The 25,217-nt window shown below is 39.4% G+C and overlaps 1 protein-coding gene across 1 annotated transcript in view; it reads left to right on the forward strand.

Moving 5' to 3' along the window:
* LOC306733302 (pro-neuregulin-2, membrane-bound isoform-like) overlaps positions 1–20,273 on the forward strand; it is a gene marked incomplete at both ends in the record, with an annotated part of 34,114 nt that extends 13,841 nt beyond the window's left edge. The window contains 6 exons of the mRNA XM_079214520.1: positions 5,766–5,886; positions 9,018–9,094; positions 14,472–14,574; positions 14,892–15,015; positions 15,160–15,287; positions 19,619–20,273. Coding sequence (XP_079070646.1) covers positions 5,766–5,886; positions 9,018–9,094; positions 14,472–14,574; positions 14,892–15,015; positions 15,160–15,287; positions 19,619–20,273 — 1,208 coding nt within the window. The remainder of the gene's footprint in view (positions 1–5,765; positions 5,887–9,017; positions 9,095–14,471; positions 14,575–14,891; positions 15,016–15,159; positions 15,288–19,618) is intronic.
* Between the last annotated feature and the right edge of the window lie 4,944 nt (positions 20,274–25,217).

A 25,217-nucleotide genomic window follows, 5' to 3' on the forward strand; every position in this document is an offset into this window, starting at 1 on the left:
AGATCTTGGTCCCAGCTGTAACAGGAGACATGTCAGACATTCCCTGCCAAGTGTCGGGAGGGGAGGGGAAGGGAGTTGAGGGGCGCTCCCAACTTTTTTCTGCTACATAAAACTGTCTTGTATCTGTAATAGCTCTGCATATCTGGGTGGCAGAGCCATTACAGAAACCGTCCTCTTTATGCATCTCCTGAAGGTTCAGTACTTAAGACATTCATCACTTTCTCATCTGACATATTTTAATGGCTTGAGTTTAAAATTTTCGCCTTGTTTGAATTGTGTTGATGTATATTTTACGATGAAAGAAGAAGTTAAAGGCCCTGTGTGGTTTTGCTATATTTTGCCACCTGTTGACACACTACTGCCCAGTTTTCACCAGTTTATTTATTTTTTCAACTGTCAAGATCTTAATGGTAGATGTGCATTTTAATTTTTGGACCTTTGTGTCCCTTAATCTTCCATGCCTCACTGCAGAATTGTAGTACTGGCTGAGACAGACCTGGTCTGCACACTGTTCTCACTCACTGACAAACTCTCAATAAGCTACATAATTCATACATTGTATCCTGATAATATTGATTTTAAGAGTGAAAACACAAAGGCATAACAAAGTCCAGATGGAACCGATCCATCGTCGATTGAATAACTGGTCTTGGCTTTCTTCCTGCGCAGAATCAAATTCTGTCTCATGTTTTGAGATGGCTTTCTGTTCAATTGCAGCGCAGAAGTCAACAAGATTAAGCCAGCCAGAGGTAAATTATCAACATTTGTCATAAATTAGGGGCATATGTGTATAACTCCTCACATAGACAGGCCAATTGAAAATCTACTTAATTACCCAAATTCAGCATTATCGGGCTGGGTTGTGAGGTGCTGCACGGGGCTGGGATTCAGTGTGAGCACTTTTTTGTTTGCTGCATATGCACGGGTGCCTCAAGAGGAAGAAAAACTGTGCTATAGGGACCTCTCTTTTCATTTTTACGATTTTCCTAGAATCCTTTGGAGAGCGTGGAAAGACAGGCATGTTTATGAAGGTTTCCAGATGGTCCTGCCTGCACCCCCAGCTTTTCTTTTCAGTTCTTGGGCCATGAAAGATTAATCAAAGTCAGCGGCAAGGGCTGATGGCTAAACACTGTGGCTTTCGCTAACCGAGAGGAAACCCCTCTTCAACTTCAACTCAGATTAAGCCCCAGGGCTGCAGGGCAGAGGAAAGTTGAAACCCAGGGTAAAAAAAATAAAAAATGCAAACTTAACTAATCCCTGGCCACATAAGTGCAGATAAACAAACTCAGTTTCGCAGAGCCGCTGATCTCCTCCATGGGTTAAAGGAATTTGTGTCCGACATCTATCCAGGAAAGCAGAGTCAACCTTGACGAAAACAACTTAACTCCTTTGTGATATTTATGGATTCTCTGTTACATGTAAAGACTTAAATGGAGTTTGATATCATTCTGGTCGTGACTCAAATCCTTTTGCAGTGATTGAATGCATTCGCACTGCAATGCAAGATGAGTATGAAACACAGAGATTGCTATGATCAGGCCATGGTCTCTATTTAATCAACCGTTTTTAGCCTCACCATTACTGCCTTGCCTCTTGGGGATGCACATAAAAGTGCTGTCTGTGGAAAGAGGATGACAACCAATAAAAAACACTAAAGGGGAGGTAGAACAAAACAGCTAATTTCCAAAAAAGACAGAGCTATTTTAGTTAACTGTGCTGCCCGTTGTTGTCCTTCCCTTAATCACCACTTCAAAACACTATTTAGAGGAAACAATCTTTCAATTGACACTAACTAGAGCAGGTGGAACAGAATAGATCAAGGAGGACAGACAGAATACATGTCTTGATTGGTTCGTGAAATCAATTGTTTGAATTACACAGTTGGGGGGGATTTGAAACCAATATATATTACTGATACATGACTGCAATGTACTGTCTTTGTTGGACACATGCTGGAATCACTGCCACATTAACCCGGCTGAACAGCTGCTCTACATGACGATGATTCACTACACATGTGATATGAATTTCTGTGGTCTGTTCACAGCAGCCTCACTTTATGATCACAAATGAGTCCAATGCTGTTCACATACAATAACTTGCTTTGAATAAAACAAAACAATACAGACCACAAACAGTCAAACACAGATTGAGAAAAGACATAAACTCAGAGTCTTTCAGAATGTATATGTAACCCTACGGTGGTCCAAACAACGCAATATGTTGAAGACAAAAAGGTCCGTGCTAAAAGTTGCCTAACATTGTTGTAAAATCGCAGATTATGTTATATTTAGTTGGAGACAGTTTGAGTTATTGAGGAAATGTATTTTCATACAAGCTTGCCAAAAATCTTCTTGTGAGCCACACTGTACACTAACAAATATGTGCAATTGTTCTTGTATTATTACTGATTGCAGGGTCTGCATGCACCTTTCCTTGTATGGGTTTTACCGGCGATTTCTGTGGTGTTTCTGGTGTGTCACGTTAAAGTTCAACCCGACTCAAGTCCAGGGGCCAAAATACGCTCGGGGTCACTACAACTCTTGCTGTTTGTTCGTCGTTAGATGGTGGAGGTTGTACGTGAAAATATCAAAAGGGAAAGAACGAATGATGGTATTTTGTGAAAGCAAGTGTTTACCTCTACGTAAAATGCACAAATTGCAATAGTTTTTTTTTTTAGCCTTCTAATGTATTGTACAATAATATTGTTTCAAAATAAGGATTTTTTAACAGAATGTTGTCCTTTGTTATTGCAAAAAAAATATATAAAAAAAAAACATAGCATTTCGTTCAAAATATATTGGCTGTTGCAAATTATTACTGTAGTATTTAACAACAAAATGTCTAGGAGACAGGTACAATAATGACAAATAAATCATATTTATCTCTTATACAGAAAGTTCATGGCATCTCAGGGTCGTCAACGTTTTACAGCTGCTCAGCAGGTTTTTACATATTATTGTCAAGTTTAACAGGTTTATTATAAAACCTGAAGAGGGTGCACCAGTGTGATTTATAGATGCTATCTGCATCAGTTTAGTTGTAGTTCCCTCGCTATGGCCTCCAGCTGTTTGAATCAAAGAAGCCAAACTTTAACCTCTAAACGTGACATAATAATCAGAACCGTTGCATCTCTATTTGTTGATAGTTTCGGTTGCTTTCAAGTTTTTTCCGTGATTTTGTGCTCCTAGACATACTGAAAACAGAACTTTTCCTGACGCCTCTTTGTATAACAGCATGTCTGCTATGGGTGAGTAATTGGAGGAAACAAAGGAAAGAAGGGAGGATGGCAGAGAAAAGGAGGAGAGAAGAAAAACATTTCGGCACTTTCTGTGTTGTGCAAAGAATGAATGTCAGTTGGTGACTGCAGGCAAATAGGTTGTTTGTATTAGGTTGCGTGCCAACTAAAGCTAGTTGAATCAGTTAGTTGAAAGTTGTGGTTGGAATTTTTTCTGGAGATATATATCTTGCATACCTTTCTTTACAGTTATGGAAAGTGATAAGATTGTTTTGCAAAATTAAGTGAAGAAAACGTCACCACAAATGCATTTTTTTTTATCACTGAGCTCCACCAATGTCTTTATCTGGACATTTAATTATCTGAAAGTAATGTGCCTTTATCTGGTTTCTGGATCATTCTACTCCAGCATTTCATGCAAATCTGGCAAACTCAGTACAGTGGGTGGCCTGCTGAATATTTTAATCGTAATATAAAGATCAATGCCCATGGAACCGCTGTGTAAAACGGAATCTGTGACCTTAAAACAGACAAAGATAGGTTGTGGTTGAAAAGAATATAGTTGAAGGTCAAAGAGCAAAAGCATTAGGTCATGTAACCTAGCAGTAAAAGTATCATTATGAGATTGTGCAATAAGATATCTTAGAGCAAAAATCACCAAAACTAAAATGCATTCTCGAAAAGAACCAGATCATAGAAGTTATCTTTTTGACAAAAGAAATGATGAGAACCAGTAAAACAGTCAGTACAGTGAAACAAATGTGGTGTGACCAGTAGCCAAATAAACTTGACCAGGGTTCAAACATCAGCCTTGATCCTTTCTGTGTGAAGTTTACATTTTCTCCACCTCCCTGTGTGGGTTTTCTCCGGGTCGTCTGCTTTTCACCCCCAGTCCACCCACATGTAAGCCAGGTGGACTGGAGATGATGTGTGAGCGTGATTGTCTACGTGTTAGCCCGCCCCTGCAGAGGACTGATGATCTGTCCAGGACGTTCCCCTCCCTTCCACCAGTGCATTCTGGGACGGGCCACTGCCCCAGATAGAGAACCACGCAGCTTGTTTCGCTGCCTTTAGTGTAGCGTGTTCTCCAGTTGAAGACCGCTCAAGGCTTCTATTTTGAGCGTAGGAGGGTTTTACAATGTTTTCAGGTTCCTTCCTCCAGACAGCTTTGACTGATCTTTTTTTACGAGGCGTTTTACATGCCAGCACTCTGAGCGAGAGGTCAGGTGTGACGATGAGGTAGTTCTGATTAACTGGTAGACTTGGAAATGTTTTCGGAAAATTTCTTGAGGTGACTGGATGAGTGCTGTGTTATGTTGAAAACATTCAAACATCTTTAGGAAACTTTAACAAAGAATAGCATGACAGCGTATTACTTGTATCATTACGAATATAATAAATGTTTTAACTCCAATAACAAAAGGTTAGTTATGAATCGCAACTCATACCAGCACATCTCATCAGATTAAATCAGTTGTAGATTTATGACTCGGTTTGTTGTTTGAATGGATGTTGGTAATAGGAAACCTGTAAGTCTGCCAGAGCCTAAGAACCACCTGAATACATGCCAACGGAAGCACTAAAAGGAAGCTGACATCCTTTTTTGGTATTATTGGATATTTAAAAATAACTAGCATTTCTAATTTTAGTATTAATAATATGTTTGGAATATGCAAAGTGATGATCCATTTCAGTAAGTGACGCTCAAACGGGTGTCATCTGTTGGCTTTGTTATGCTAACTAGCATGGGAATTAACCTCTGTTGTTTTAGCTAAACCAGGAGTCTGCTTGTGAGAAAACCGACTTCTTAAAGCGTGTAACAAATGGGAGTTGTGAAATGTATTCAGAGCCAACGGCTCAGCTGAGTAAAATCCTCTTGCAAATTTCTTGTCACAACATTCTACATGACACGAGGGTCAAGCTGCTGAAGCTGATGTAATTGTAAAGGTCTTCCAATCTGCTTTATTCTTACCAACACATCCTGCGTAGCTGCTAATAGCGCACACGATTGCATCCATGTGTCGACATCTGACACACGGGGCTCGCTCCTCCTTCCTCAAGCCCGATCCTGCCACTGTGTACCTCTCTCAGCACTCCTTCCTTCAGATGTCCCCGCTTTGGTCCCGATAAGCAGACTTCATCCCAAACATATTGTATCTATTCAGGCGGGGGGATTAAGTGCAGATACATGACATTTAGGGCCATTCCAAGGACCTGAGTCAACGTGTAAACAACTCCTACGCCATGTCAGGGAAATATTTATCCTTCCTCATAGAACTTCTTGAGATAGTGTCAACACTGCTTAGAGGCACAATTACATTTGTGGATGGAAGACGAAGAGTTCTTGTGGAAATACAAGTGTATAATATGAGTAAAGCTGGGAACACTTGTAGAGATGCAAGACTATCATACTGATAAAAAATACCAAAGCAAGTTCATATTAAACGAAAATCCTGTGTGTGATCATGTACCACGATGCCGCCGTATTTTTTTACTAAATCATCATTTTTTGTGTGTGTTTTCTTAGTAACCACAACGCCAGCTCCAGGCTCAGGCCACGCCAGAAGATGCAACGACACAGAGAAGGCCTACTGTGTGAATGGCGGCGACTGTTACTTCATACATGGTATAAATCAGATCTCCTGCAAGTGAGTTACCTTCTTTTGTTTTTTATTCACCTCGATAATTTAACTTTCATTGCCAACCTTTCTTCCTTTGTGTCACGGTCTTAATGAAAGCTCCTTTCATGACGTTTTTACTCCCGTAATAGTTCTAACTATACATTTGTTTTATCCTGCTGTTTATTTTCCTGATAGCACTTGATTTCCGTTCTTCTTTCTTTTCAGCAGCAGCAGCAACACATCACAGGAAAATGCTGCCAGTCTGCCTAACTACCCACCTGTTGTGTATTTTAACACTAATAATGGAGTGAGGCGGCGGTGTGCTCATCCTTTTAAGTCATGTTTAGTGTACTTGCCATGAAGAGCTTTTTCAAAATGTCATGAGTCACTGGTTTAGTAGAGAGCAAATATTTATACCTGTTAGAGGCCCCCAGTGAGGTAAATAGAATCATTGCTTACATTTGAGGGTCTTGGCAGAAGGGATCAAGACCCGTGTGTAAGTGCACTGGAGCAACCTTGTATCTCTGCTTTTCAGGAAGAAAACAGGTTGACATTAGCACTTGTTTTTAAATCAACAGTTTTCTTTCTGTTTATCAGAACACTGAGAAAGCGTGTAGAGATGCATTGATTATATTAGTATTTATCTCTTAAACTTTAAGTCATTTTCAAAACAAAAGTTCCAAACATTAACTTGTTCCCAGCTTCTCAAATGTGAATATTGGCTGTTTGCCATTGTCTTCCATCATGTTAAACTAAATATCTTTGGGTTTTAGACTGTAGGTCGAACAAAACAATCAATTTGAATATGTCAACTTGTTCTTTTGGTAATTGTAATTTACAGACCAAAATATATCAAATTCATCCAGACAATGATCGTCAGATGAATTACGAATGAAAATGATGTAAGTTGCTGATTAATCATTAAAAGCGACCAGTAAAACTGATGTAATAGTGTAGTTATAACAAAAAATATGCACATGATCTCTCGTCATGGTTGTCAAAGATTATGTTGCATGTTCTGTTCCACCAGATGTCATGATCGCAGAAGTCCTCTGGCTGGTTTGATATAGAGCTGCAACATTGGCGAGGTTTCTGTACCCAGTTGGCCCAAGGAAGAATGCTCGACAAGCAATGAGGACATGGCTGCAACAGCCGTCCAATACGCTGTGTACAAATTGGAGGCAGCAATAACTCAATTGCTGCAGCTAATTCACTCACGACCGGGGCATGGGTCCAGAAAAGTTGGATAATGCAGTGAAGGCCTGCAGGGATTTGTTGCCCCACAGCCATCTCATTCAATATAGGCCAGGCTTCAGTGGGTATTACTCACTGGCTAAACAAGTCCTGCAGACAGCTAGCCCTACTTTAATGTCGTGCTCCTTCACTTTGAAGTATGAATGATGTTTTATGGAGACGTCAAGTTAATACATGACCTAAAGTATGTAACTCACAAAAGTAAACACATTGTTTCTGATGATTTCCATCCTGTTAAGGGCTTGTAAAAAAAAGTGATTTAGCCTCATTTGAACATATCAATCATAAAAAGCAACAACTAATTGTCATTTTCCCAAAAGCGTAAGAATGTCTTTTATAGCCTTCACAGTTAGTTAGATCCTTTTTAGTATCATATATCTTACACATTATCTATATGTATATCTATAAGTCTGTATGGTGTGACAATAGTACAGGGAGTCATCATTGATTTCAAAGTTAAAAAAGTATAGTGTTTATTTCTTTCTAATGAAAGGAAATTATTTCTTCAGAAAAAAGCAGAAAAAAAAGCAGAATCATCAACAAGGTTCTTTGGTAACTTTTAACAAATGAACTCTCTCTCGGACTTGAGAGAGCAATGGGTTGTGTAAGTCTACTGTATATACAGTATGTAGAATATAATAGGTCCTGCTATGTGTCTCCTAACACATGGTAAAACCGTCAGGTTTTTCCTCCTAAATGTTTATTTTTTTGATCAAAGAATAATAAATAATGACAGTGATTTATTTTAAACTAAAGATAAAAGAGTTGTAATAGAGTTTGCAGCTGAACCACGCCGGGCATTTGCACGCTCATCTGATTTTTAAATGATGCAGTGACAGTTTATTTCTTTCATCTTTCAGCCAAGTTTCCTTGGTCTAGGTGGTGCTATCCCCCCAGTTAAACACCATCGCTCAGGATGAGTAATTTAATGCTGAATGTTATGGTGCTCCTGGGAGACGTTGTGTGAAACCAGTAAATCACGAGCAATGACCTTTGTTGGACTGGTGGTCTAGTTGTGAATGTGAGTGGAATGTCGGTGCCCCTAAAAGACCAACTGCTCATCCTAATGGGATTATAATGAGGAAATATGGTGTGGCTCAACGCACTTGATGGTGCTGATACAGTAGTCTGTGTGCAGTTACAAAAATATATACAAACTGCAGGTCAGAAAATGTTTCTTGGCTCTGATTTATATCTCAAACCAGATTTAAAGAGAGTTGTCCGGTCATGTTTCCCCTTTAAAGAGATCTCCTCAATGAAATTGCGGTTTTAGAACGGGAAATTCAGGATTGTATTTCTTCTTGATTTTACCACTTTTCCACACATACCAGGCACCAGCAGAAGAAAGCATATTACCCCATTTTCGGTTTCCTAGGTTTGAGTTATTAATCATAAAGCAGTGGATTGTTAATATACAGATGCCTTCAACGTATGTCTTCATATACTAATGATCGTTTCTCTCATCCCCAAAAATACAGGCTAAGCTCTATATATTGCTTTTCCTATCATCTTTTGTAAACATGCCTTTTATTTACTTTTTTATTTTTACGTATAATTTTTTCTGTGTTTTTCTATTATATTATGTAGCATACTGGTCACTTTGAGTCGCAGTTTTTAGTTTTATTGTTTTTCTTTTCCCTTGTCTTGGTTGTTCGGCGTCTTACCTTATATGTATGAGTCAATTAGCCTTGATATTAATTATTAATTTATTTTTAATTGAAATATGATCCTGTGTCCACATTCATCACAAACGTTGGGTCATCTTTGGAAGTGACAACGTTTCTTGCCGTATCCATATGGCTTCACCATGACCGTAAACAATATATTCGAAAACCCATAATATTTACAGTGCACATCATTTCCTGTGTTTTCTCTTTTCATAACACTTGTCTGCTCCTTCCCAGATGTCCGGATGGATACTTCGGCCCACGATGCTTACAGACTGAGCCACTGCGGTTGTACATGCCCAATCCTTTCAAAAGTATGTCCACTTGATATGAGCAGCTGAGAACAGAGACACAGTTGTCACTGGATTACCTGTGTGGACTCCTGCTGCCTCCTCTCGCCCCCCAGTTCTCTTCCTCTTTCTCCTCCTCTTTCTCCTTCTCAGGTCAACACGCAATGAGCTGTGCACTACTCCATGTACACGGTGGTGTCATCCATGGGAACACTCTGCTTCTGCTGTCTTTAGTGGTGCTGTTGTTCTAATTCTCTCTCTCTCTCTCTCCCTCCCTCCCTTCTTCCCCCTCTTCACTTTTTCTTACACATACTCTCCTTTTCACTCCACCCTTCCCTTCTCTCTCTCTTTCTGTTTTCTCTCTCTCTCTCTTTCTCACTCACCCACCACCCTCCTCCTCCCTCTCTTTTTGTGGCTTTGTTTCTTTCCATCAGGTGTCCAAATGACTTTACTGGTGATCGCTGTCAAACCTACGTTATGGCCAGTTTCTACCGTATGTCAATTTCCTCTTCTGTCACTGTCAGACTGTCTTTGTGTCATGCGTGCATGCTAGGTGTAGAGAGATTGCATTCATTTCCTGTTATTACCTAATAGTGTAGTTGCGCCTGTGTCTTTCCAATGACTCATTCGCAAGTTGGCATAGTTTAGTAGAGTCTGTTATTGTGTTTGGTCTGCATGTGATATTGTGTGCCCTTTAACTCGCAGTGTGTTGCATGCACATGCTCGGAATACGAGTTGATAGTTTGATAGCAACAAGTAGGTGGCTGAATTTAGGTGCTTTGTGGTAGTTGATTTGCACAACGTCAGCTGCATGTAACAACACGGTCAAATGGCAAAACAGTTTCTAAAACCCTAACTTTATCTCACTAACTGATGATGCTTGTTCATGCAATCAGCTGCAAACACAAGCATGTCCAATTCTATTGGAGCTGATAGAGAGATGGGCCTGAACAACTAGTATTAAATAAAAGGCATGAAAAATTACTGAATGACTGAAGTGGTGCCTGATAAATAATTGTTTTCTGAGGGGCCAACAAGATAAGCCATGTAGGTTTTCTCCATAAATGTAGTAGTTTAACAATGTGATGCCTTTTAATATGCATCTATAAGAGTGTAGGTTATACATGAGCCAGCATGACAAAATGCCTCTCATTCTTGACTAATTTGAGTTCATCTCAAACATCAAAGTCAAAAACATCATCATGATTGGGTTCTTGCTCAAAGTAGAATATACATGCACAAACAGGCACACAGACCATTTTTTGCTCACTTTCTAATCAACCGCAGAACTTGCTTCAGACATGAGTACATCAAGATAAACACCAGAACATTCAGCGAATAGCTTTTGGTGATGCTCTCACAGCAAATGTCCTCAGCAAAGAGTTCATGTGCTGCATTAGAGTGCCGTGTCAAAGAGCTTTGCCCGGGGTAATAGAAGCCAACCCTGCACCCCTCATCACATCCATCAACTGTAAAATTATACCTTGATTAGATGAAGCTTTGTGGAAAACAACGTCTTGATAGATCTTGCCTTGAAGGTTTTCTGAATTGAAAAGCATCCACTATTACCTGTTGGCGGATTACTTGTAAAGTATCTCAAGTGATATTGAAAGCACTGACTCTCTGAAGGAAGCAAACATACACCACACGGTTAAAGATACTGTCTGGTAATAATATATGATTAAATGTAAAGCCTATATTCATGGCAGATAAAAGCAACAAATCTCCTCATATCAATCTTACTGCAGATTTGGCAATGTCATGTCTTTGCAAGCCCATGTGGTTGCCATTCAAAGTAACATTACAGTTGAATAAGTAGCTGCATCTGCTTTTGGAAGTTGCCTGATGTTGCCTACAGAGTCTCATCCCTGCAGTCTGACTTGTAGAGCTCACACATACTGTTTGTTGTATGTTGGCTCAGAGTACAATGCGAAAACCCCCTTCTTAACTGCAAGTAATTTCATCTCACATTAAGTCGTAATGCACTGTGCTGAAATTACTTGTTTTTTTGGCAGAGCAGACAGTGGTGTGTGGGAGCTACACAGTTTTCTGCATTCTGTCTAACTTCAGTGCAGCTGTGCGACTGCATCAAGGACATGTATTTCCAGTTCTCATCCAGCCACATGAACACAGATCAGGTTTTGATTACTTGGTTTACTTGTGTACAGTATATGTTCAAATGAATAACCTTAAATGGAATATAATAGGAATGAGTATGTTTATTCATTATAGTGTATAATCACCTGAACATATGAATCCATATAACCACATGGAGGGTGGGTCCTCTTTACGTAATCGGCCGCTGTGTTTCTACAGTAGCCCAGAACGAACAAACAAAACACTGGCTCTAGATCGGGCCATTTGCAATTTTTCATGTCTTTGCTTCAGCCAATGTAGTTACCCTACACGATTGGCACACGGGAGAAGTTTGGTTGCAATTTGCATGTAATAAGGACACAAAATAGTCCCTCCGTTCCCTGGCCAGGCTGAGGTATTTGACGCATTGGGAGTGAAAAAGGTTGCACCAATAGTTGCTGTCAAATTCTACAAACTGCTCCTTTAAAAAGAAGATTTGTAAGAACAGAATGAAAACAATCATTTTGAATGTCCCCTGTCCACGATAAAACTACCATCTATGAAGACCTTGTTGTATTTCAGGCATCACCTCTTATATTACACGCTGTAATTTGAAATAGAAAAGCCTCCCTTCAGTCTAAGGGTATGATGTAATATCATCTCATTGGTTCAAAAATGCACTTCCACGTTTGAAATCAGGTTTATGAAAGCCACATTCAGACATGGTAGATGTGATGGATGTAGGATTTAAAGTGAGCTTTATTTTTGGGGAAACTATATTGCAGTCGTTAATGGCCTCTCACATATTTCACATGTTCTACTCAGTTGAGGAGAATAAATCATATATTTTCTCAAAGAGCAGGCACAAATGCACACACATCCTTATGCTTAAAGACCCACCTCCTGGAGGGGCGCCTCCCATCCCAAGGGGATACCAACGAGAAGGAGGATGGCTTCTGCTCCTCGGCCATAAGGACTTGGCTTTACAAGAGCATGTTGTCATAAGAACAGCTGGGACTTACTTCAACTCAAGTAAAGCAAGTGAGCTGCCAGAGATATGGACTCAGCTGGTTGTTGCAGCCTCCCTTTGGCCTCACTACCATATAAAATAACGTCCAACTATAATTCTTCTTATTCAGAGTGATTATACCGATACTGTACACATACACTCCTTTTAACTTGCCTGTCCATGTGATGGGTGTGTTCGGGAACTGCAGCGTTTTTGTAGCGGAAAACTGAAATCACAGGTAATCTCAGCAGATGACGCATATTTTTCCCAAAAATAATGATAGTGGTTTTGCGCCTATCTGTCTAAAATCACGTGCAAAATAAAGTAAGGTGAAAGCAACTTAACCAAGGGACTGTGTTGAGAAATACAGTGGATAGAAACTGCACAAGAGGAACGTCCAGAGCCGAACTAAAAAAATGATATTCATAATTTTTTTTTTGTGTGTAGCCATGTAGTTTCGTGTAGTGTGATTTGAAGTGTGTGTTGCATGCTGTGAGTGTCACGTCCTTGTCGTTACTGACCACTGACAAGTGTTGTCTCAGTTGCCGTAATGCCTATTTTTGTTTGCTCCACTTTATGTTAGAAGGTGCCACTCTCTTAACCTGGTCTTTTGTTTCTTTTTGTTTTTCTTCCAACTGTCAACCCTCTGCAATGGCAGAGCATCTTGGGATTGAATTTATGGGTATGGAACAATCCATTTTTCCTCTCAGGCCTAGCATAGTTACTAAATAGATGTCCTTCGTTTTGACTTGCTCCCGTTCCGTCTGTGGTGTGAACTGTTAATCATATCGTCCCTCGATTAACCAATCAATCTCTCAGCCGATCGTACCATAACTCATTATAATGACAAAGCCTCAGCCGATGCAACTGATCCTCATCAATCATCATTAACATGGATGCCATCACCTGCACCTCTTATAAATGTGTGATGGAAAAGTAGAACTATTAACAGAGTTTCTCTCTTACTCACAGTAGAATACTTTCCTTTTATGGATTTTTCCGTCTGTAACAAGCGTTATGTATCATGTTTGTAGCTACGTACCTGATGTCTTTTCTCAATCTTCAACTCTATCCGATCCTTTTAGTCTCATGCCTAGTAGTCTTTCCCTTTGATATGCCATCTCTTTACTTTGTATTTGTGTGATTTTGTTTCTTGCATCACCCCGTCGTTAGCGTAGTGAACTGTAACTTTCAAGCGTTAAATATAATACCTATGTTGTTTGCATTAACCTTCAATGAGTAGATGCTGTGGTGCGAGCATGCAACGCTATATTTAGAACCTAAAGTCATGTTGTCTTCTATCTGTCGCTAATTCCATCCTCCTTTGTTGTTAGCTCTTGTTTCCTGCTACCTTTTCCAGAAAAGTGCTTAGTTGAGAGTGTAGAATACATGCTAAATGTGTGTAATCATGTAATAAGACAAGTACATGTTGGTACTGGACCATGAGTACATTGTATTGTCATACCAGCAGTACAACCATTTATGAATATGATGTATTTATATATCATATATATATTTATTGTGTCAGAAACTTGACACAAATTGGTATGCCGATGTAAAATGGCTGCTTCAGATGGAAAGAGTTGTACAAATTAAATTACATTTTTACGACATTATTTATCTACCTCTTTGCTCCATCATGTTCTCCAGGGACACAAAGAGTCTGCCTCAACCTCACAAAAGCTCTTCTCTGGAAAAAGAAATAGCTTCGGTCATCATTTCTCTAGTTTCATATTTCATGCTTTTTCATGAAAAAATCACTTAATTACATAAATTACAGTAATATAGGATCTAATTACCGTGCTTACTGAATACCTGAGCAGATGAAGACTTCTAAAAGTAAATGAGAATCAAGATCATGTCAAACATTGTACATTTCCATATCACAAGTGCATTGGTGCTATACTGCACAGTTTGCAAGTTCTACTGGTTAGGGGCCCAAACTTTTACAGAATTGTATATAATGTACAGTTGCTTAATAGTTTAACTCTTGCTGAGCTCCCTGCCCCAAGTCACACCGCCTTACTGCTGCAACAGTATCTTTTGTACTAGTAATTATTTGCAAGGAAAGGTTTGACTGTGGAGAGAGTTGTCAGAGAAGGGACGATGAAGCTTCATACTGCTCTTGATTATTCAAAAAAAGATGTAGAATAACAGGCAAAAAATGTGGGAACCTGCACCTTTAAGAAACTAATGTTTTTCCCGTTATTTCTCTCACTGTGTGTGTATGTGTGTGTGTGTGTGTGTGTGTGTGTGTGTGTGTGTGTGTGTGTGTGTGTGTGTGTGTGGGTGTGGGTGTGGGTGTAATGTTGACAGAGGCAGAGGAACTCTACCAGAAAAGAGTCCTGACAATCACGGGTATTTGTGTGGCTCTGTTGGTGGTTGGCATCGTGTGTGTGGTTGCCTACTGTAAAACCAAGTAAGTCCTGCTGATAAATGAATCAGCTCTTTTTGCATTTCCTTTCCGATTTCTATCATCACCTGTATTTTATTAAGAAAAAACGTATACTCAAGCTGTTGACGCACTTATTGCAGTGCCTGTAATATGCTGCATAGGTGGTAATAATAGATCAGTGTGGGTACGGTTTTAAAATGTATCCTTTTTATATAGTAGTTATAATAGTTATGTATATTTTTTAATAGTTGATCTAGTTGTCAAGTAAAACAAAACATCATGTTAAATCAGTACTTAAACAAATAAATAGTGAGAGAGAATGACCAGGATTTGTTCAACAGGAAACAAAGAAAGAAGATGCACAATCATCTGCGACAAAACATGTGTCCAGAACATCCCAATCGTAACCTTGCGAACGGACCCAATCACCCAGGACCAGGCCCAGAGGAAATCCCTATGGTAGATGTGAGTTTCTGAAAAGATTCCTAACATTATTAAAGTAAATGCACACAGATGTACACCAAATGGTTTCATGCTCAGTTATATAATCAAACCTTCTTTTTTTTTAAAAAATTTTCCCATCTGCCAAATCCATTTTTCCCGAAACAGTACATATCAAAGAATGTCCCTGCAACTGAACGAGTCATACGGCATGCAACGGAGGGATCGTTCCCTGCCAGCCATGCCTCTTCCAGATCTCACAACTCTTCCACACGAGCCCATTCATCAACTCACAGGTAAGCATGCACCATGTGTTTGCCCTCATGCCTCAAATGCAGCACGATTCTTTTATATGAATACACAACCACACACAAGCCTATTAATTTATCTGGTTAATTGGGTAAATACCCTGCCTGTAAAAACAGGTGCATGATACTTCATTGTGAAAAATAAGGATAGAAAAAAATAGGAATCACGCTGGGATACGCTGGGGTGTGTGCGTCTTAACACCTCTTTTTTATTTGTCAGACACGAGGAACGGACATGGAGCCTGGAACATTCTGACAGCATCCTCTCTGACTCGCCGGGAATGATGTCATCATCCGTGGGGACCAGTAAATGCAGCAGTCCTGCGTGCATGGAGGCACGGGCCCGGCGCGCTGCACACTGTGGCTATTCTGACCCTCATCGGCCGGGCCTGCAGTACGGAGACTCCTTTGACTCTCTGGGAGACTCTCCGCACAGCGACAGGTGGGAAATAGCCCTGTGAGGCCGATATGGCACTGGGTTTGTCGTAAACTTTTTGAGAAGTGTCCTCTCTCTGCTGGTTCTCCCTCAGCCTCTAGAGACCAGTTAAGGCACTCTGAGAAACTCAGTGGAAACTGACACAGCAGGCATGATGATGAAATAAATTCAGGTAGGCAAGAGTGAAAGACAGAACTTATTTAAATAGAAACTCGTTCAGTTACTAAAATATTTTCTTATGGCCAGTTTGCAATTCTGATTGGTTACCGTTCCCTTTAATTTTCCTGAAGAAACAATGTGACATTTTAGGAAAGATACTTATTTTCCATGTTGTCTAGATACAATTGGATCTCTGCGTCGCAGAAAAAGGTCCAGTATGAGTTTAGGAAGAAGCAATTAGTTACAACTCTATATTTATCCTACACCTATTTCCAGACTGAAGCCACAGATATGTCAATCTTCTCATCTGGGCAAGATCGCAAACAAGCACATTTCCAAAAATGTTGGAATGCTCCTTCAACATAAACCAGAACATGGCAGTTAAACACAATTAATTGACTCTAAATATTGTGCTTTCAGGTATTTAGGCTCTCTACTTTAGTGGTAATGACAACCATGGCCTGAATTTGAACTTACTTTTTAAGTGCATAAGATACACCCCCTGATTTGGTTATAAGGCTCAATAGTGACCTTCTAAATCCCCAAATGCTATCACTGTTGATGTTTTGAATTCCAACACATTTCACAGCAAAGCATCCACCACTCAGTCAGTCTGCATTAACATTGAGTTGGGGGGAAGATTGGGGATATGGGAGCACAACTGGGCCCTATATTAAATGTATGGAGTGTACGTCTAAGCATCTACACAACACCCATAGAAGAGTTGGCTAGTTATTTTTGCTCAAGATACACATACTTTTTAACAGGAGGGAATGATGGTTCAGTTAGGTAGAGGAAGTCTGTCTTTGTTGACCCTGTAATTGAAGACCCTGTGTTTAAAGTTTGAAAAAACATGCTAAAGGCTATACATGAGGTCACGATGCCCTTTCCTCTGGTATTGCTTATACACAGACCATCATTCGCCTTTGTTTTAAGTCTTTCGAATCACTATTAACCCTAATGTCTTCCTTCGTGGAACCTCAAGTATGCTCAACATCAGTCAACCCATTTCAGATGTGTCACCATTAAAAAAGGGTTGGCCACAAAGTAGACATCCTTTATGAGATTATTTTTTTGTACAAACAAGGAAGTGGTCACATTCTCAGACGAGTGGGAAGTTTGAAGTATTTCAACTCTTGCACAAGGTTGTACTACATAGCAAACAATTGATTGTGCAAATGTAAAGCACAGGTGACAATATTTAAATGTGTCAAAGGAGCACTGGATGAAGTATGAAGTCTTTCCAAATCACACACAAAAGCGGTAATAAAAACAAATCTATGTCAAATGCATAAAACTTACAATCATTAAGAAAAATGTGTATAGTTGCATCCGCTGGATCCGTGTGCATAGTGACCTCAGATCATCTGCAGCAAAGATGCAACTGGATCAGCCAACTGGTGCCTTAACAAGGTTCCATTAGCAGTTTTAGGTACATAGCATTCAGGCCAGCCAGAGGCACATTTGGGACCAGATGTAGACCTGAAACACCTCACATGAACCAATGTTGCAAAATAGTTGGGTTTAATATGCAAATCAGCACATGCCAGCTTCAGCATGCTTTAACAACTTAACCAAAATGAAAGTATTGGAGCAAGGAGGTCCAAGGAGGTTTATAGCTGCATGGATCCATTAAGTGTTTGAAAATACTGACTCTATGACTGACAGAAAAAGACAGTTTGAAAAATAAATTAGACTTTGCAGTGTTGATAACTAAAGCAACTGATCAGTGCATTAAAGACTGTCAAAAACTAACCAGACACAATCTTGTGTCTTACATGTTATGTGCTTGAGCTGCAAGGTATCAACAATGTCAGCATACAGCAATTGTGTATGCACAAATAGAGCCTTGGCCAATGACTTGTTATGCAGAGCCAGATTGCATAACCAACATCCCCTCAGAGTCATACCAGGTAACAAGCTCCTCTTCCATCATGGCGACAGCTTCTGCTTCAGCTGAATCAGCAGTGCTGTGGGAATGTCTCAGGCTTGTGTCTCACACGGCATGTTGTCATTTCTTAAAACCTTTCGCACCCCAAGCCCATTATCAGAAATGAGACGAAGTCAAGCGACGTTACCTAAATGATCTCCGGAACCACAACGTTGATTAACTTCATTTAAATTGCTGAAATACAGTAAAGCCTTATTTATGCAAAGTTAAAAAGCCAGCATGCAACATTCCGAGCATGTTTAGACATAAAGGTTCTAACTTTCACATCTTTGAACCGAACGACACAGTTTTTTTACTGAAACTCCTTGGTAACATCCCAATGCTTTGATTTAATTTATTGTGATTTTCCTTGCAGACTCCGGTTCTTTAGGTCATTGTCTTTACAAATAGGGCTCTTACAAATCTGTAGGTTGTTGTTTAGGCCTTGAACATGGAGTTGAAAAAACTTGAGGGCGGCTCGAGAAGGCCTTTTTGGGGAATGTTGATCAAATTATGCTCAGATCATGCTAGATGTTTATAGTTATGATCAAAATATGGTATAAAACCAAACTGATGACACTCAAACATTACTGATGTTTTGACAACAGACAATCCAAATCTGAGCTACTTGGGTTTAAGCAAAGACAGGGGAGGGATGGAAAAGTGGCAAGCATTGCAAGTGAGTGTGAGGCTCAGACTCCTGTCGGTCTAGTCAGTAAGTAGTAAGTCTAAGATGGATTTTCTACATTGAGAGACAACTCAGAAATCGCTGTGATACTGACTCAAATAGCTGGATGGGGTAATGTGACATTGGGTACCATTATTCTAGTAAATAGCAATTCACTATATTTATAACGATGTATTTATTTGTGATATTTAGTTTTATAAAGTTAGGAAACAATTCTTAAGTCAAGGCATAATGTTGCCTTTCATGTATAAGAATGATCCCAGTCCCCATGCCCCATAATAATATTTAATAGCTGACTGCTTATTGTGCAGAGTTATGGAGCTGGTTAAGGTATTGAAGGGCATTTAGGACAGTATGGAATAGTATGCATGGTGATCAACCGTTACTATAACTTGCTATAAAGAACACTGTGGATAAAATACTGCTTCAAAGTATGATTCATATAAATAAAAGACTAGTGAGGTAAAGTGTAGATCTGTTTTCCAAGTAAAAGCCGGACTTCAAAGGTGTTATAAATAGGACACTGGGTTGATCTTGTTGGGCAGGTAGGTCCTAACAACAAAGGAGGTAGGTCCAGAGCCTCGGGTGGTTCACTTATGAACAGACTTCCATATAGACTTAAAGCAGCCAAAACAGCTGCTCCTCAGGCTGGGCTTTGACTTAAATTGCTTGAGAGGCTCAGATATAGACAGGTGGTCATTAAAAAATGGCTGCAAATGGGTTTTTAGCATAAAAAACTTTAATCTTTTTTTATGAAATGAATATTGGAATAATATATATTACCTTTTACCTTTCCACCAAAAACTTTTCAAAATAGAATTTTCTCTATCATCATTCTAATTGAAAGTATGCAAATGGTTAGGAAAGATTTTAAAAAGTAGCACTACTATGCCCAGCGTGAAAACTACCTTAGAGCATTTCAGCTAAAAGGCAAATCCAAGTTAAATCTATGTATGGACAATACTTTTTTCCTTTGAATATTTTACTGCCCATTTACCATTTGCTCGTAGCTTGGCACTTAAGGTGTAATATTCATTCAGTCTTTCTCACTTCTGTTCTTTGCTCTGCTTTGCTTAACTATTTACTTTCCTCTGTATTTCCTGCAGATACGTGTCGGCCCTGACGACACCAGCCCATCTATCCCCAGTGGATTTCCATTACTCATTGCCCTCGCAGGTGCCTACCTTCCAGATCACATCCCCCAATGCCAGCCATGCCATGTCTCTCCCTCCTGCTGTCCACAACCCCTACCCTCTTGAGGATGACCAGCCTCTGCTGCGCCGCTACCAGGTGTCCCTACACGATGCCCAGTGCCAGGAGCCCTACCGGCAGCAGCGTCGTACCTATCTAAATGACAGCAGGGGCAGCCTGCCCTCCAGCCCCTACCGGCTGGCTAAAGAAGAAGACTATGAGACCACCCAGGAGTATCTCTCCTCTCGGGAGCAACCAAAGAGAAGTGGGTCCAGTGGAACTGGTAGCCGGCGCTGGCGGAGATCCAGACTGAATGGCCATGTGGCCCCCCGTGGATATGAGGCATCGCAGGACTATGGGTCTCGAAGCTGCCTAACGGATAGTGAGTCAGAGGAGGATGGTGAGAGCACGCCCTTCCTCAGTATGCAGAACATGAATGCCGAGCCCTCCACCATCTACAGGCCGGTGGACACTCGGACTTCTCACTCATCGGGGCGACACAGTGGGCATGGAAACATGCATACAAGACTTACACATTCACGCTCCAAACCGGACAATACACCCCATTAAAGAGTGAAAATGAACCAACAAAAATCAATATAGTATAGACCTGCATCTATAAGAAATATTTTTATTTTATATAACTGACAGATATTCTAAACAAATGAAATATTTATTTTCATTTTAGCAAAAGTTGTCTACTAGTTAACAGCAAAGACTTTTTTATAGGGAAAACTCTATTTATATGTACATTTTGATTTACAGCATAAAAAGATGTGCCAGTTTTTTCACAACGTAAAAAAATAGAGTAATATTGTGGTGCCTTTTGCTGTATGCCGATGCCAGAGGGCCAGTGGAGGTTTTTGTAGCCTTTCTTATATGGACGCCTCATTTTTTTATACACGATTATGTTTTTTTCCTCTCTGGTTTCCTGTTTTACTTTCTTTCCAAGTTGCATTCTTTGAGGAGTCTAGCCCAACTGGAACATAACCCCTTCCATGTCACACAATATAAACCACTTCAACATAAAGTGTATGTTTACATTAATATGATTTGCCTGTAGGGTTTACTTGGGATCTGATAGAACACCTGATAAATACAATGTAGATCTTTTTTGCCCTCTGACTAATGTCTACAGAGAGAGAGAGAGAGAGAGAGAGAGAGAGAGAGAGAGAGAGTGTGTGTGTGTGTGTGTGTGTGTGTGTGTGTGTGTGTGTGTGTGTGTGTGTGTGTGTGTGCGAGAAAGCACAAGTCAGTTGGCTTGCATGTATTTGTGATCGTTAGATGAACTTCATTGTTTGTTGTGGTGACATCAGGCCTGTGGGTCTACAGGTGTCTCAGCCTAGCTGACAGAAGAGTGTGGCAGAAGTTCACTGATTAGTGCTTTATCAGAACAGTGACCCCCAGTGTAGTTGGACGGATACGGCTGCTGTAGGGTTGTGCGTTAAGCAGCTCATTGCTTGATGTGTTTAAAGCTATTTTGCCCGTTCGCCAGCCCAGTTAAGTCCCCTTTTATTTCCCAGCAGGTTTGTCCTTATGTTAGTCTGTTATGAGGCCAACAAACACTGAGCCGCCTGGCACAGGGTGACCCTGCCATCAGAGGTGATGGCAAAACAGAAAGATTGCATCTGTTTTCACTCAACTCAGCCCCTAGTCCCATGCCTCATCATCCTTCTGTGTCCATTCTGTTTTTTGTGGCTTGTGTTAAAGGCCACACAGTGTCTCAGGATTTCCACATCCCCCCCCCCCCCCCCCCCTCCACCTTAAACCCTGTTCACCCTCTTCCTCAACGTAAGGTCTACCCAAGACTACGGTTCTCAGTTAAAAAACGGTCTACATGTTAACATACAGCCTACCAGTTCCCCGAACATTCCCTTACAGAGAGAAGGAAAGCCAAGCGGAAGCAGCTCAGTGGAGAACAGCGCAGAACATACTAGACAATATAAACAAAATAGCTGTGAAACTTTGGAGGATCATACAATGCAAAAATATGCAAACTTTCTATTTTGCTGATTGATTACATCATTTTCTAAGAGGTGACTGTAGTGTGTTGTGTGAAAAAAAAACTATGTGATGCCTATAGTGTAGAATGAAATAACATGATATAAATGCATATTTACATTAGTTAGTTTTTAAAACCATTATGCAGCCATCTTTTAAAGTTGTCAGCCTTTCTTGTTCACATACTCACGCCCACTGAATGACTGTGTCCATGAATTGTTTCATCACTTGGTTTAGACCGCTTCACTTTACACGCACACGCACGCAAGTAATGTCAAATAGCATCCAGATAATGTCTCCTCCAATAGTACTGTGTACTATTTTGTCTTGTTGGCAGATCTAGTCATTTTAAATTTACTCCGTAAACGATGATTTGAAAAGTAAACATTTAAGTCCCCTGTCCTCAACTGAAGGAAAAGTTAATATTTCAAAAGAAATTCAAAGAATGTCCAATCCATGAGAAGTGAGAGAGAACAGTAGATGTGTCATCGCTGTTGTATGTTCCTACCTTGTTAAAGCTATGCTGAATTATCAGATTTCTATTGGTTTAAAAACAAAACAAAAAAAGAAGATAGATCTGCAATTCTAACTGCTATGTGGTAAATGCACAGTGGTATTGTTATAGAAAGGTCTTCGGTCACACCTCACTTGCAGATATTTCATTGAGTTTTTCACCTCTGGGTCTAATTTTGTATGTCTGAAAAATGTAAAAGAAGACAGTGCTCCTCTGGTTGAAATGTGATACTCCCTTCACTTTGCCAGTCCTATCACCGAGATGATTTGCTACCAGGCACGTCCTGTCAGTCTCTTCTGTTTGAATGTATGACCCCACCCTCTCACCTGACCCTGCCCTCGCTTGAAATGTTTGAACACCTCTCCTCTGCATGTCCTTGTGGTCACGGTTTGATGGGTGCATGGTAAAAAAGCAGCAGACAATTCTTTTCCAGTCAGTGAAAGTGTATTTCATTTAACATTCAGCAATAAAAAAGACCCTTTCCCACATGTCATTCCTGAAATATGCTAGAAAAAAAATGCGAGATTGTCATAGATTGTAAAATAAAATGAAAAATGAATCCACCTGTTCATATGAGAAAATAAATCTTTATTCATATCATTTTACGATGTAGTTATTTCTGTAGAAAGCTTTGCTCTTAATTTTTATGCATCTTTTGTGTTGACTTAATGTTTGACTCTTCTGGTGTAATGCTTACACTGCACAGTGTGTCTCAGGAGTACACTCATGATAACAGATTTTAAGTTTCATTTAGTTATTATAGATTATATCACAACAGTTTCACATGGTAGTCGTGATCTCTAAAGTGAACACATAAAAACACACACATCCTGCGTGTGAAATAAGCATTGTAACATTATATCCTATTTTTAAAGGAGAAAGTTAAAACTTCGAAGAAACACATGCATGGTTGACTCACTATCACAGGAAGAATTTGAAATAAACTCTTGGATGACCGATTAACAATTGGCCAACTAATTGAATCAGAAGCGATTATATATGCATCTTAATTATGTAAGAATTTTGTGCAAATATTTCATCTTATATATTAGCATTTACATTCATTAAATATAGATTCTTCATTAATTCTGTATAATTTCAATGTAATGCACAGTAGCATATATTATCCACTAGATGGTGCCATAACAACGAGATTAATACATCACACCCCAGATGACTGGCCATTATGCGGGGGTGAGTTGTATTCTTTATTGTATCTAGTCATATTTCCTCAACTAATAGAAACCCACTTTATAGATAATAACAGTGGTGTTTATGGAATCAGTTGGCAGAGCTGGCTGAACATGTACTTCTCTTGTAAATGTTTGAGAGCAAATATGAAAAATCAATAGTGCGCCCTTCCAAATCCTTCCAGTTTGATTTACGGTTAACTATTTTTGTGTGACAAGTTTGTGACGTTGGTTATCAGTAGCAACTTAATGGCATCCTATAAAGAAATATGTTCACCATTAGATGTTAGTGTATTTCATTTTGTTTATTTATTAACAGCATGTCATGTTAATCAGACTACAAGGAGTTTATCGATTGCTGTAAAATCCAAAAGTATTCAACTTAATTTTGTATTTCACAATAAAAAATGTGTTTCGGCTGAGACTAAAATGTCTTTGTTGTGGAGTCAATGAGGAAATGCTCAGATCTCCAGACAAAGCCCTGCTAAATCCAGACCATATAAAATGAGATAACAGATGACTGCATTTGTGAAATATGTTTGCAAAGTCTGATCCAATGCCATCGTTCTCATAGCACTTATCAAAGGAAGAAGTTCAGAAGAGAAACAAATCATCCCATTCATTGCATTTTGCCAGCATGTTCACTGACCATTCATGATTCACTTTGTCCATTAAAGGTCTTTACTCTCTGTGGGTCTCAAAATATTAAATATTGTAATTATTTAAAGAGTGGGAGATATTTGGTTGTCACGTGGAGATAAAGTTAATGTTAACCATGAAGTAAAAGGAATACTTGAGTAATCTGTGTTATGTCGTTATGTTATGTAATGATGGTAATACATTATCCACTATACATGCTTTCTCTGGAAAAACAATGATGTAATATCAGTTAGGTTAACTGATTGATTTCTCAGTGAATGACAGAGGCAAACCAATTACCCTTTTTCAGCTCTTGTATTAATTTTTGCCATCGGGTGGCGCTGGTCATGCAGGTTCATCATTTGACTTGTGTCAGTACAGTACATTTAGCTGACAGTGACTCAACAATTATAATAACAAATCATGCTAAGTAGTTGGGAAAACAAATCGCAAGAACAGAACAGACGCAAAACATACAGTAAATGCATCAGTGTGGATTTTAAAACCCTCTCAGCCACTTAGCTTTTTTTTTTTTCTTCTAATTTTGGTCCGTCTGGTCTCATTTGGTAATAATGCATGTGGAACTTAATTCATATTTGTACATCTCGTTTCAGAACAAACTGGGCTATTGGAATATGTGTGCAAGAGGGATGTCACATAAAGTGTAAATAGTTATATGATCAGAAATACAAAAGAAAAAAAAAGAAAATATGTTTATTCTTACAGATCTTTATTTAAATCAAATGCAATATTAAACAGAGTTTTGGCTTATGATATTTGCTCTTTTAGACCTTGTTGAAAGGGGGAGGAGGGGGGGGAGAAATTAAATATCAGCCAACACAAATCAGAAACATTACATTTTGTCCTGTCAACTCACTATTTGCTTCTTCTCAAAAAAGATAGCTGTGTTGTTCCTAAAAGCAGTTCCAGTCTGAAATGACAGTGAAGGTCACATCTCAGACAGCTTTACCTTCTTGGCTTTACCTTCAGTGTCCACAGGTCTATACAAGACCCTAATTATTAATTCAAGAAGCCACATTAATGTATTTTTCTATTTTTATTAGCAAATTATATATATTTTGACAATATATTTATATTATGACGTGTGATGTAGATAGTCTTTTTCTTTCTTTGTCTATTGAAATGGTATGACTAATTGTTTGCACATCT

Source organism: Taurulus bubalis (assembly GCF_910589615.1).
Source record: "Taurulus bubalis genome assembly, chromosome: 2".
In the NCBI taxonomy this organism is placed as follows: Eukaryota; Metazoa; Chordata; class Actinopteri; order Perciformes; family Cottidae; genus Taurulus; species Taurulus bubalis.